This window comes from Macaca nemestrina, chromosome 8, assembly GCF_043159975.1.
Source record: "Macaca nemestrina isolate mMacNem1 chromosome 8, mMacNem.hap1, whole genome shotgun sequence".
NCBI lineage: Eukaryota > Metazoa > Chordata > Mammalia > Primates > Cercopithecidae > Macaca > Macaca nemestrina.
The window spans coordinates 125,327,484-125,340,903 of NC_092132.1; the positions used below are offsets into that span (position 1 = coordinate 125,327,484).

Consider the following 13,420-nt stretch of genomic DNA (forward strand, 5'->3'; position numbering starts at 1 on the left):
TCTATGTAATGTATTTTTTTTCTTTTAGGAGGAAGAGGAAGACATGGACAGCTACCAGGTAATTTAGCACCTGTTAATCTCATCTCAAATAAGCATGTTTAAAGTATATAATTACACATTCCTGGATCTGGCTATACTGTTATTTAAGGATTAAACAATTCATACTGCTTTTTTTGTTGTTTTAAAGTAAAACAGAGTAGGGAACATTGAGTGTTGTTTCATAGACCGTAAAGTGTTTTAGGAGTGGGAAATCATTTGTGACTGAGATCCTTTTCCAAACCTGGAGCTCCCCAGCCAGGCCCCCAAAGATCCTTTTCTCCGGATGCTCTTTCCTGGACATTTTCTGTCCTGAGTGAGTCACCACTCGTTGCCCTTATTATAGTTGTGTCAATCTGAGCTTCAGTCAACACTAGGTGTTTTGCATATTTTTGTTTTTTTGTGACAGTCTCATCCTGTTGCCCAGGCTGGAGTGCAATAGTGCAATCGCAGCTCACTGCAACCTCCATCTCCCGGGTTCAAGCGATTCTCCTGCCCCAGCCTCCCGAGTAGCTGGGATTACAGGTGCTTGCCACCAAGCCCAGCTAATTTTTTGTATCTTTACTAGAGACGGGGTTTCACCATGTTGACCAGGCTGGTCTCGAATTCCTGACCTTGTGATCCACCTGCCTCGGCCTCCCAAAGTGTTGGGATTATAGGCGTGAACCACTGCGCCCGCCCGTATTTTGCATTTTTTAAGCCAGATCTTTCTTCCCCACTTCCTGGAATCATACAGCATTTGGAATCTGTTTTTTTACTTTCTTTTCCTAACCTTCTAAAGATTTTGTTTCTGTCTGTGCAGTTTCATCTGTTAGTCATTGTTCAGGACTGTCAGGGCTCTTTGGAGCCTGATTATGTCATCTGTGTAGTCACTCTCTTGGTTTTACATCATTCTAATTTGATAGAAATGTCTGCTTTCCTATAAGTTGCTGATAAAAACACTGTATCAGATAGGGTTAAATACAGAGTCCTATGGCACAACAATAGAGACTTTTTTCAAGCTGACATTAATCACTGTTCTTTGGATGTGATGTTTGAGTCCTCTGTGATTTCACTGAAGTAGATGTATCGCCTGTTTCTCCATCTTGTCTACAATAGTGTCATAGGCTATTTGGTTAAGTGCCCTAGTAAAGTCCAGACACACTATATCTGCAGCATTCCACTGACCCTACCCAGTCTTGTAACCTTATTAGAAAAGGAAATGAGGTAAGATTGGTATTCATGTAGGTGTTGGCTGGTAGGTTGTTATTCTGTTAATGACAACCCCTGTCCCATTTTCCCCTACCTGTTACCCCACAAAATGCACAAAAACAAGTGAGAGAAGCATTTACATGTCTTCGAGAGCCTATGTTGATAGAAAGCAGAAGTTACAAAAGTTAAAGGATTTGTCTGATTATTCCAAGGTACATAAATTGAAAGTGGTTTTTTGTTTGTTTTGTTTTGGTTTGGTTTTTGGAGACAGAGTCTTGTTCTACCACCCAGACTGTAGTGCAGTAGAGTGATCTTGGCTCATTGCACCTCTGCCTCTCAGGTTTAAGCAATTCTCTTGCCTCAGCCTCTCAAGTAGTTGGCATTAAAGGTGCACACCACCATGCCCAGCTAATTTTTATTTATTTATTTATTTAGATGAAGTTTTACTCTTGTTGCCCAGGCTGGAGTGCAATGGCGCGGTCTCGGCTCACTGCAACCTCTGCCTCCCGAGTTCAAGTGATTCTCCTGCCTCAGGCTCCCATGTAGCTGGGATTACAGGCACCTGCCACCATGCCTGGTTAATTTTTGTATTTTTAGTAGAGATGGGGTTTCACCATGTTGGGCAGGGTGGTCTCGAACTCCTGACCTCAGGTGATCTGCCTACCTTGGCCTCCCAAAGTGTTGGCATTACAGGTGTTAGCCACCGTGCCTGGGCAATTTTTTATATTTTGAGTAGAGACAAGGTTTTGCTGTGTTAGCCAGGCTGGTCTCACACTCCTGTCCTCAAGTGATCTACCCGCCTCAGCCTCCCAAAGTGTTGGGATTACAGGTGTGAGCCACCACACCCAGCCATATTGGAAGATTATTGAGTCCTGTTTGTGGGTTTTATCCAGCAAAGAGACCTTTTAGAAGATTTTTGTTGCAGGTGCTTAAAGTTCTACCCCCAAGCCATTAGAAATAAAATTGGTTCTGGATACCTGAGAATGCCCTTTCTGTTCAAGAAAATAATGCTTTAAATTCTGAAAACAGCTGTTTTGAATGATGGGCGCAGTCAACTGGTGGTAGTAATAAATTATACTACCTTACCTTTCCAAGGCATAGGAGAGTAAGGTTCTAAGATAGGAGCTTCAGTTTCAGATAGGTTATCTTGACATTACATTGAACATGATTTTCCTTGCTTGCTTCCAGGATCGAGATTTAGAGAGACTTCGTAGGAAATGGCTAAATGCATTAACAAAACGTCAGGAGTACTTGGATCAACAATTGCAAAAGCTTGTCAGTAAACATGGTAGGAAAAATGAATAGAATATTTTTCTCCCTTGCAAATCAGTGCATAATTAATTATTCTCCCTTTGTAGCCACATCAGTTAAGAACCAGATGAACACATCAGTAGTGGGGATGGCAGGAGCAGATGAGTGCTACTCCTTGTTTATGTCATACCGTTTATCCAGCTGTCATATCTTGGTGGAGGTCTTCCTCCCACCCCTCACAAAGAAAGAGAAAATACGGTGCACAAAGCATACATGGTCCCTCAAAGATAATGTAAAGGAAGGTGGTGACTTTTCTTACCCAGAGGGCTCGAGTCCTCTGACTCTGGACCAGTCACTCCTGTGTGGTCCCTCTGTAGGCCTCCCAGGAACTGAAGGTGGCCTCTGCAGGAGCCCACCTGACCTCCCTAGCTGTGGGTTGGTTTTTTATCACTGGGAAGCACTTGTCAGCTAATAACTGAAATATAGGCAAATCCAGTCTTTACTCGGGACAAAAAGATAAATGGCAAGTGAGGTTTTGGCATTGAATCCTCATTCTTGGTGTTCTAGATAAAACAGAGGATGATGCTGACCGCGAAGCGCAGCTTCTGGAGATGCGGCTGACCTTAACTGAGGAGAGGAACGCGGTGATGGTCCCCTCTGCTGGCAGTGGTATTCCAGGGGCCCCAGCAGAATGGTACGAACCCTGTGATGCGTCTTGTGAGGTTCTGAATGCTCACCAGACCATCTGCTTTTAGCTTGAATTTTGCGTGTGCTACGGTTAATGGAAGAGTCATAATAGCATGGGGGGAAATGTTGTTTAAATTAAAGGAACTGTTAAATTATTTTCATGAGTTGAGTAACTATGACCTAAAACTGTTTTATTAAATAATGTTGTTATTGGCCAAAGTCATTAAGATTTCTGAGAACTTAAATCAATATTTAATACCATTGCACTTAGCATTAAAAAAATAGTTAATATGTTAATTACTTGGGTCATTCCCTTAGAAGACTGCTCGGTCATAAGAAAATTGCATCTCCACGCGATTTTGGTTTTGGTGCTGGCTTAAACTGTGCTGTCAGCAAATGTTCTGTGCTACTTTATAGAAATTAAAAATAGTAAATTTAGCCAGAGGGAGCCCTTAAGTGTATCATTTTATGAGAAAGTAGGTTTAAACAAGAGAACTTCACTATAAACAGGTAGGGGTGTCTTATAAGGCTAAGTTCAAATGTCAGGGTACGAAGCAGCAGCTACAGCGGAGGCTTTGTGGCCTCTCTGATTCTGGATTAGAGTAAAATCAGGGCCAGGGTTGTTACCGCTTTGCCCTCTAACAGCCCTGAATGCCATTAAGGCTGTGTTCCTACATGCCTGCCACTGAGAAGGTAACCTGATTCGGATGCCATTTGTTCTTCATGTTTTAGGACCCCAGTGCCTGGGATGGAGACACACATTCCTGTTATATTCCTGGACTTAAACGGTAAGTTAGGAGGTGTTTTCTGAAGGCTTACCTCTGAAAATTTAGTGCCTCATAACATGTAGATTCCAACCAAGTGCATCATGAGGCAGTTCTCTCCTCCTAAGGCTAGAACCAGTTTGACGTGTGTCCAAGTCCCCTGGTTGTAGACAGACTGATTTCTATGTCATAGTCGAATATGTTTTTGACAGTAATAGGCGCACTTCACCATGCTCCTCACCTCTCATTCCTGCAGCTCACAGTGCCATGTGGATGCTCTACTCTCCCGGTATTAGGATGGTAGCAGTGTTCTTCTGCACTGAAAATATTTTCTTCTTTAAATTTTTTTTTTGTTGAGATGGAATCTTGCTCTGTCACCTGGGCTGGAGTGCAGTGGTGCGATCTTGGCTCACTGCAACCTCCACCTGCCCAGTTCAAACGATTCTCCTGCCTCAGCCTCCTGAGTAGCTGGGACTACAGGTGTGTGCCACCACACCTGGCTAATTTTTTGTATTTTTAGTAGAGATGGGGTTTTACCGTGTTTGCCAGGGTGGTCTCCATCTCCTGACCTCGTGATCTGCTCGCTTCGGCCTTCCCAAAGTGCTGGGATTACAGACGTGAGCCACCGTGCCCAGCCTCTTTAATTCTTAGGGAAAGACTTCTCTCTGGAAAGGACAAATAACTAGTGGTACTTATGAAGCATGTTTCCTTCTTGTGGTGTTTTCTTAGCATTATCTAATAAATTTTTCACTTTTTCTATGAGTTCTTGTGCCATTCATCCCTGTATTACCTGTTTAAAACAAAACAAAACAAAAAAAACTGTCATTTTTTTCTGTTTCCCATTCACCCCCATGTCAAATATTTTGGGCCTGGATACATTTTACATATATTCTGCCTGTAGGAGTTCTGCCTGTAGGAGGGAAAATAGAAAATGGAAAGGTAGATTAAGGATCTAAAAATAAGTTGAAAGTCAGCAGTTAAATTCCTAAAACATCTGCAGAACTGTGTATTAACATTAACTCTCCTTAATAGATGAGTGTGGATGTCTTCCATGATTTTCTTCCACCTAGCTGACAGCGAGATGCAATCTCTGAGGCATTTAGGATCTCCTGCCACTTAGCTTATTTACATGGAAGATTTTTATTTTTATTTTTATTTTTTTTTTGAGACGGAGTCTCGCTCTGTCGCCCAGGCTGGAATGCAGTGGCGCGATCTCGGCTCACTGCAAGCTCCGCCTCCCGGGTTCACGCCATTCTCCTGCCTCAGCCTCCCGAGTAGCTGGGACTACAGGCGCCCACAACCGCGCCCGGCTAATTTTTTTTTGTATTTTTAGTAGAGACGGGGTTTCACCGTGGTCTCGATCTCCTGACCTTGTGATCCGCCCGCCTCGGCCTCCCAAAGTGCTGGGATTACAGGCGTGAGCCACCGCGCCCGGCCTACATGGAAGATTTTTCTATGTATAGAGTTGGAGAATAATACCGAATAATACAGCCCCTGTCTGTTTGCCTGATGGGGTGGAAGGTGTTTGTTTTTTAATGTTTGCCACAAGTCCTTATCATGCTGTGGTGTTTTGAACTTGGCGCCTGAGGGTGATTCTGGCCTGTTCTTCTGTTAGGTTTCCTGGGTAGGTGAGGTGCTCATATTTGGGTGCAGGCAGGGATGTGCATAAAAAAGTGAAAAACAATAAGCTTAAGGAAGACGCGTTAGTCTGGGCATTCGAGGGGATGATCAGGACTTTGGTCAGCATGGTCCATGTTCTCGGTCCCCCCATGCCCACCTCCTAGAAAAGGAACTTCAGATGTCTGCCCATGAGCTCCAGGTGAAGGGGAGTGGGGAGGGCCAGGCTCAGGCCTGAGGAACCAGGGGACCATGGTGTAGCCCTTCTGTTTCCAGCCCATACAGCCAGTGGAACTTTCTGCTGAGTGTCACTGTCAGGCTCGTTTCTCACTCCTTCAGTGCACTAAATGGTAGGGAATTTGCGTTATAACCCAGTCACTGATATTGATGAGATGACCATGGGTAACCTCTTAGGTATCTTGGTTTCATTTCTCTTCCCTATAAAATAAGGCAAAAATGTAGCAGATTGGATGAGATCATTTTTTGAGGCACTTTCTTATCTCTAAGATCCGTGAACTTTTAAATGGTCATCTTCAGTGTCATGTAAGATTTCAGAGCAAAAAGTAAATGAAATTTGAAGCAGAAGAATTTTAATAATCACATTGAAATTTAGCTGGTAGGGGTTATCCTTGAAAATGATCTCAGTATTTAATGGAAATTCTTTGCTTTTAGCTGATGATTTCAGCTCTCAGGATAATCTTGATGACCCAGAAGCTGGTGGATGGGATGCGACCTTGACTGGGGAAGAAGAAGAGGAGTTCTTTGAACTGCAGATTGTGAAACAGCATGATGGGGAGGTAAGGAAAGCGTAACTTGGGACAATCAGATGAAAAGTGGTTTACTTAACCTCTCCTCAAGCTTTTTGAAACAATTAATAAGGCAATCATGCCAGTGCTTTACATTTCTCAAAATACATAAAGGAAAACCTTTCATCATGACTTGCAGAAGAATGGAGCTTGAGCATCATATTATATCCATTCACCTTTTCCTTCCTTTCCTGGTAACTTGTACTGAGCTTTTGTGAGCAATTCAGGTCAGCAGCGGTCGGGAGCTTGAGGCTGTCTCTGTTCCTCAACCAGTGAGAGATGGAAGCACGGGTTGCGGAAGGGCATGGAGGTAAAATGGCACCAGGTTTGGGATTTGCTTTGGGTTTTTTTTTGTTTGTTTGTTTTTGTTTTGAGATGGAGTCTCGCTCTGTCACCCAGGCTGGAGTGCAGTGGCAGGATCTTGGCTCACTGCAGCCTCTACCTCCCAGGTTCAAGCGATTCTCCTGCCTCAGCCTCCCAAGTAGCTGGGACTATAAGTGTGTGCCACCATGCCTTGCTAAAATATATATATATATATATATATATATTTTTTGTAGTAGAGATGGAGTTTCATCATGTTGGCCAAGCTGGTCTTCAACTCCTGACCTGAAGTGATCGTCTGTCTTGGCCTCCCAAAGTGCTGGGATTACAGGTGTGAGCCACTGCGCCTGGCTGGGATTTGCTTTGAAATCCTTTTGTCAGGACTTTTTTTTTTTTTTTTAAATTGAGATGGAGTCTCACTCTGTTGCCCAGGCTGGAGTGCAATGGCACGATCTCAGCTCATTGCAATCTTCACCTCCTGGGTTCAAGTGATCCTCTTGCCTCAACCTCCGAAGTAGCTGTGAGTACAGGTGCACGTCATCAAGCCTGGCTAATTTTTGTATTTTTAGTAGAGATGGGTTTTCTCCATGTTGGTCAGGCTGGTCTCGAACTCCTGACCTCAAGTAATCTACTTGCCTCAGCCTCCCAAAGTGCTGGGATGACAGACATGAGCCACCGCACCCAGCCAGGATTTATTAAAAAGGAAAAGAATAGGTGAAGGCAATGTGGTGACATCTTGATTTTAATGGTTGAATCTGAGCGATGGGTATCTCACAGGAGTTTATTTTCTAATTTTGAGTATGTTTGAAAAATTCTGAAATAATCAGGAAGGAAAGCTGTATGTGATGCTTTGAGGACACATCATTACTTAGTAGTGTCCCTAAGAATCAAAACTTGAGTCTTAACAGTGAGGAGTCAGTCCGACACACACAGCGGCTGTGCATTCTGTGAACAGTGGGCCGGCACCCTTCCAGTTCAGCAGGGACAAGGAAGGGCTGAGGAGCTATTGCAGAGTAGAGTAGGCTAGAGGAACATGACTAAGGCAGTGTGTGGTTCCGGGATGGGAAAATTGAAAAATTTCAATATGGATTCTATATTAAATAATAATGTATTGCTGTTAAATTTCTTAGATATGATATGCAACTTACTTGAAAGTGGTTCAGCAAAAGTGATAATGTGTGTGTGTGAGTTTTGAGAAAGAGGAGCAAAAGTGGCCAGATGGTAGCAGTTGGTGCATCGTGATGAAAGGGTTACAGATCACTCGACTGAATTTTTGCAACTTTTCTTGACATTTGAGCATTTTTAATACAAACTTTAAAAGTAAGCCAACTGGGATCATCATGCCCTATACTTTTCAGACTAAGGTGATTGTGGCCACACTGTCACACTCCATTGTCTTTTCAGGGCAGCTGTCATAGTAGAACTTCGCTGGTGACTGGCATATGCCCTTTCAGCCTAAGCCAAGGTGGTTTCCTTGAAAGAGTTTTCGTGTTTCTGGAGAAGAGAGAAACCTATTTCCTCTCTGTCTTCTCTGCAGGCGAAAGCAGAAGCCTCCTGGGACTCCGCGGTGCACGGCTGCCCTCAGCTCAGCAAAGGCACGCCCGCGGACGAGCGGTTGTTTCTGATCGTGCGCGTGACGGTCCAGCTCAGCCACCCGGCTGACATGCAACTGGTGTTACGCAAGAGAATCTGTGTCAATGTTCACGGCCGGCAGGTTAGTCTTCCGTGGAAGAAACGACTCTAACCACAGTTGCGACCCGAGGGTAGGGCCGGGCAGTGCTTGCTCTAACCTTCTGTCCAAACAGGCTCCCGGGAGCACTGACCTATTCTTTTCCAGGTGACTGCTGCTGTCCTGTACCCATGCTTGCTTCAAGCCCCAGATGTGTCACTTGCTCCTGGACAGTATTCTTACACTGAATCTTTCTTAGGGCAGATTCACAAATCATGGTTATTCTTTTGGGTACCACACAGCCCTGTCAAGGGCAAGGTCAGTGGTTTGGTTGTTGCCTTTTTATCTGGGCCCTGTCAAATGAGGAATTTCCCTCTTACTCTGCTGTTTTTAGGCTTTTTTTTTTTTTTTTAAGATAGGGTCTTGCTCTGTTGCTCAGGTTGGAGTGCAGTGATGCGATCATAGCTCACTGCAGCCGTCACCTCCTGAGCTCAGGTGACCCTTCCACTTCAGCCTCCCCAGTAGCTGGGACCACAGGCACGTGCCACCACACCTGGCTAATTTTTTGTTTTTCTTATGGAGACGGGGTCTCGCCATGCTGCCAGGGTGCTTTCTAGACCTTTTACCTCTTGCCGTCTTTGATGTGTATATTTGACTTTGGGATAAAAAGGTGAATAAGAAATGAGCCCAGTGCAGTGGTGCACACCTGCTTTCCCGGCAACTCAGGAGGCTGAGGCAGCGGGATTACTTGAGCCTAGGAGTTCGAGTCCAGCCTGGGCAATGTGTCTCAAAAAACAAACAAAAAGGTCTGTGTCCTGAAAGAGCCAGGTTGATTTGCATAGGTAGATACATAACAACAGGCAACTGCTCTCGGCCTGAGCTGAGCGCGTGGTGCAGCAGGTCCTCACCACTTGTGGTGAGAATGCAGGTAAGAGAAGGAAGAATTCAGCCCCAGGGAGCTGGGGGGTGGTGGGGGCGCTTCAGAGAGGAGGGCAGCATTTGAGCTGGGACTTAGAGAGGAGGGGCATTGGCTAGGCAGAGCAGGAGGAGATGCAGTTCTGTGGATCGGAGGAAATACATGTGCAGAAAAAGTGGGGAGGGCAGGACATGGTAGGATCGGGGACCACGAGGAGCTCCATGTGCTGGGGGTCCTGCTTGTGCCAAGGAGCGTGGCTCTCGCATCGTTGCGGCTGGATTGTGAAAGTCCATGTGCCATATGAAGGGATTTAATACAAAATTTCTAGGTAAGAATTTAAGGCCGGGTGTGGTGGCTCACGCCTATAATCTCAACGCTTTGGGAGGCCGAGGCAGGCGAATCACCTGAGTTTGGGAGTTTGAGACCAACCTGACCAACATGGAGAAACCCCGTCTCTACTAAAACTACAAAATTAGCTGGGCGTGGTGGCGGGTGCCTGCAGTCTCAGCTACTAGGGAGGCTGAGGCAGGAGAATTGCTTAAACCTGGGAGGCAGAGGTTGTGGTGGGCTGAGATTGCCCCATTGCATTCTAGCCTGGGCAACAAGAGTGAAACTGTCTCCAAAAAAAAAAAAAAAAAAGAATTTAAATTCTTTCTCTTACTAGTTTTGCAAATATAAGGATTTGGGAGATTGCGTCTGGGGATCCTTTTAACTGTCTTATCTCCCTTTTTTGAGGCATTCTCAATACACTGACTAAAACCAGTACAGATGAAAATCTTTTCATTTAAAAGAGCACAGTCATGGTTGACAGACTCCTAGATGTAATCTCCACCCCTAAAAATTAATCTTTAGTTCTAAATGTCACACCGATATCAATCTTTGAAATGAAGACTGGCGGTAATGCCGTTAAAATTGCAGCTCTTTAGCTTGGCAATCCAACATCAATAAAATCCAGGTCACGGGGTTAGCTATAGATGTATATGGTATGCTCCCATTCACTCTCTCTGTCTTCCTTTTCTCATAAGTCTGTGAGGGTTTGAAAAAGACACACTGCTCATGAGGAGCATTTTGAAGAGCGATTTTCCATTTCGGAATTAGACATCCTGGTTGCCAGGCCCTGGGACTGACCTGCCACAACCACCGGCCCTACAGGGTCCTTGACAGAAAAGGTACATTGTGCAGTCACCACATGTTGCTTGGTTTTTGTTTCTATTGTAGGGACAATAGGTTTCCATATATATATATGGGATATATGTATATCTATATGGCATATATATATATATATATATTTTTTTTTTTCCTGGTTGAAATGATGTGGAAGTATTTGTAAGGCATGCCATTTTCTCTCTCAATTTCGGATATTTCATTCCTAAGAATGGTCATGTGGAAGGCTCTCTTCTTCTTTATAACAAGAATAGGACCTTCCACATGACCCTAATACACATACGTCAGCTTCACTAATTCCATACAAATGGAAAACGAAAAGGTCGGATAATAGTAGCATCGACATCTCCCTTCACCACCCCTAGGGACAGCGATCTCTATACCTTGACTTGCGTAATTAGCCTTGGCTCAGCACTGCAAGGCTAAAGTCAAGGGAGAGAAGTAATGACATAAATTGTCTCCCTGCATTCTGAGATACTATATTCTTTTTAAAATTTAAAGATCATTGAATATGAAATAAATTATCATTAGGTAGGTTTCTGAAATGGTGTATGTCTAAGACCAAATAGCTTGGCTTTGCTCTTTTCTTGGGGGCTTCACATGTTTCTGCTGTTCCTTTTGCGTGGGTAGAAAGCTCGGTGCCCATTTCATGTTCTCTCCCCTTTACCTTTGTTCCCTGATGGTATTCTGCTCTCATCCCTGCTCTCTTCAACCTCTGCAGGGTGTTCAGTCTTAACAGCATCTTGAAATGAGTCATCTATACATTAATTCAACAGTTCAATTCCTAACTGTGCAAAGAGCGCAGTCAGCATAAACAATGACCGTGCACTCTTAAATCATTCCTCATAACGATCTTGCTTTGGTCAAGAATTTAATGCCTGGACTTGTCAATATTCATGGTACGAGATGTCCATCGTGCTGGGGAGAAAAAAATGTGTAAGCCTCACCAGTCCTTGCTTCTGTCTTAGTTAGAAGGTCATTTTATTGTGTGGAAGTCAACAAGCTTATATTTCTGTAGCATTTAAGCACCGTTCTTCTGGATGCCTACTGCCAGTTTACAGACTTGGAGGTCTGTACTTTTCCTGTGTTGGGTGTGGGACCCTTCACACACGGTGGGCATCTAATAAGTTGGTTTCGTACCATAGGACGACGTTGAGGAAACGGTACTTGGTGATTTCACTTGCTTATGTTGGAAACATGACCTGTTTTCTTTTGGTTAGAATGAACCGGTATTTTCTATGCTGTCTTTTGTTAATAATGTAAACTCAGTTTTTTAGGTGGGAAACCATATCTTCTATTTTGTTTTTCTCTAGGGTTTTGCACAGAGTCTCCTAAAAAAGATGTCTCATCGAAGTTCTATTCCTGGCTGTGGAGTGACTTTTGAAATTGTCTCCAATATTCCAGAGGTGAAGGATATACAATTTGAATTTACTAAAAATAAACACTTAAAAAAAGAGCCAACTCCCTGAAAAGTGACCTACCCAAGACATACATATGAAGTGAAAGTGTATGTTTAGGGAAGCTGTAGATTTTTAGAACGATTTTCTAATATCAATTCATAGTACAATGTACTTGTGGCTTTAAAAGTTACAGTTTTAGCTGGGTGCGGTGGCTCAAGCCTGTAATCCCAGCACTTTGGGAGGCCAAGACGGGCGGATCACGAGGTCAGGAGATCGACACCATCCTGGCTAACATGGTGAAACCCCGTATCTACTAAAAAATACAAAAAACTAGCCGGGTGAGGTGGCGGGCGCCTGTAGTCCCAGCTACTCGGGAGGCTGAGGCAGGAGAATGGCGTGAACCCGGGAGGTGGAGCTTGCAGTGAGCCGAGATCCCACCACTGCACTCCAGCCTGGGAGACAGAGCAAGACTCCATCTGAAAAAAAAAAAAAAAAAAAGTTCCAGTTTTAGTATTTTGTTGAAGAACTTTCTTTTGAAAAGCAAATCAACACCTTTTTACACAGAAGATGACAGAAGAGAAACATATTGTACCCAGGAAGGGAGGCAATATAGCATAGAGATTCCAGTTGGATCCTGAAGTCAAACAGAAATCTTGTTTCTGTCACTTACTAGGAAAATGAACTTGCGTAAATTACTCTGAGTCCGTATTTTTTTTTCTTGTCAAATGGGGTTAGTAATACCTTTGCACAAAGTATTTTTAAGGGTCAAATGAGACAGTTTGTACCAACGGTTGTGCATGTGCTAGAGAAAATGTTATTGCTACGATTGTTGTTACTACGATTATTTTATTAGTACTATTAGTATTTCTCTTTCTGAACTAATTGAGATATTCAGAGGATTCAGAGAAGCAGAGCTTAAATTTATCCTTGGTACAAACTTGATGGAAGATGTGGCTTATCCGTACTTCCTGATAGGTCATTCCTGAATTAGATGTGTATTCATTCACCCAGATACCAGCACAGCTGGGAAATGGGGCATCCCTTGCAGGGCCAGGAGAAGTGAGGGTCTTAAGTGAAGGACTCTGAAAAGAGAAAATTCCTTCTCCCACCCTCACCCTCAAAGAGGGGGTGTGGGCAAGGTGGTGGAGGTTTCACTTCCTCGGGGTTGGAGAAGTGGGGGATGTGAGACATCAGAGGATGCCCTTCCTCACCATGCCATCAACACCAGCACCAGTTCCTGTCATTTCAGGGCTTAGGATTTGCCCATCGACACTGTTGAGTATTTGAACAATAGGTGAACAGTGTATATTTTAATACAGAGATCAGCTTTTTTTTTTTTTTTTTAATTGAGACTGAGTCTTGCTCTGTCACCAGGGTGGAGTGCAGTGGCATGATCTTGGGTCACTGCAACCTCCAACTCCCGGGTTCAAGTGATTCTCCTGCCTCAGCCCTCCGAGTAGCTGGGATTACAGGCATGTGCCACCATGCCCGGCTAATTTTTGTATTTTTAGTAGGGACGGGGTTTCACCATGTTGGCCAGGATGTTCTCAATCTCCTGACCTCCTGATCCGCCCGTCTTGGCCTCCCAAAGTGCTGAG

General features: G+C 44.1%; 1 protein-coding gene across 6 annotated transcripts in view; it reads left to right on the forward strand.

The window, feature by feature from the left end:
- Positions 1 to 13,420, forward strand: part of LOC105482142 (kinesin family member 13B) — a 195,156-nt gene that overhangs the window by 134,942 nt on the left and 46,794 nt on the right. For all 6 annotated transcript variants that reach the window (XM_071068441.1, XM_071068440.1, XM_071068443.1 and 3 more), the window contains exons 26-32: positions 29 to 58; positions 2,416 to 2,515; positions 3,046 to 3,172; positions 3,898 to 3,953; positions 6,219 to 6,343; positions 8,211 to 8,387; positions 11,736 to 11,828. In XM_071068441.1, the coding sequence (XP_070924542.1) occupies positions 29 to 58; positions 2,416 to 2,515; positions 3,046 to 3,172; positions 3,898 to 3,953; positions 6,219 to 6,343; positions 8,211 to 8,387; positions 11,736 to 11,828 (708 nt within the window). The remainder of the gene's footprint in view (positions 1 to 28; positions 59 to 2,415; positions 2,516 to 3,045; positions 3,173 to 3,897; positions 3,954 to 6,218; positions 6,344 to 8,210; positions 8,388 to 11,735; positions 11,829 to 13,420) is intronic.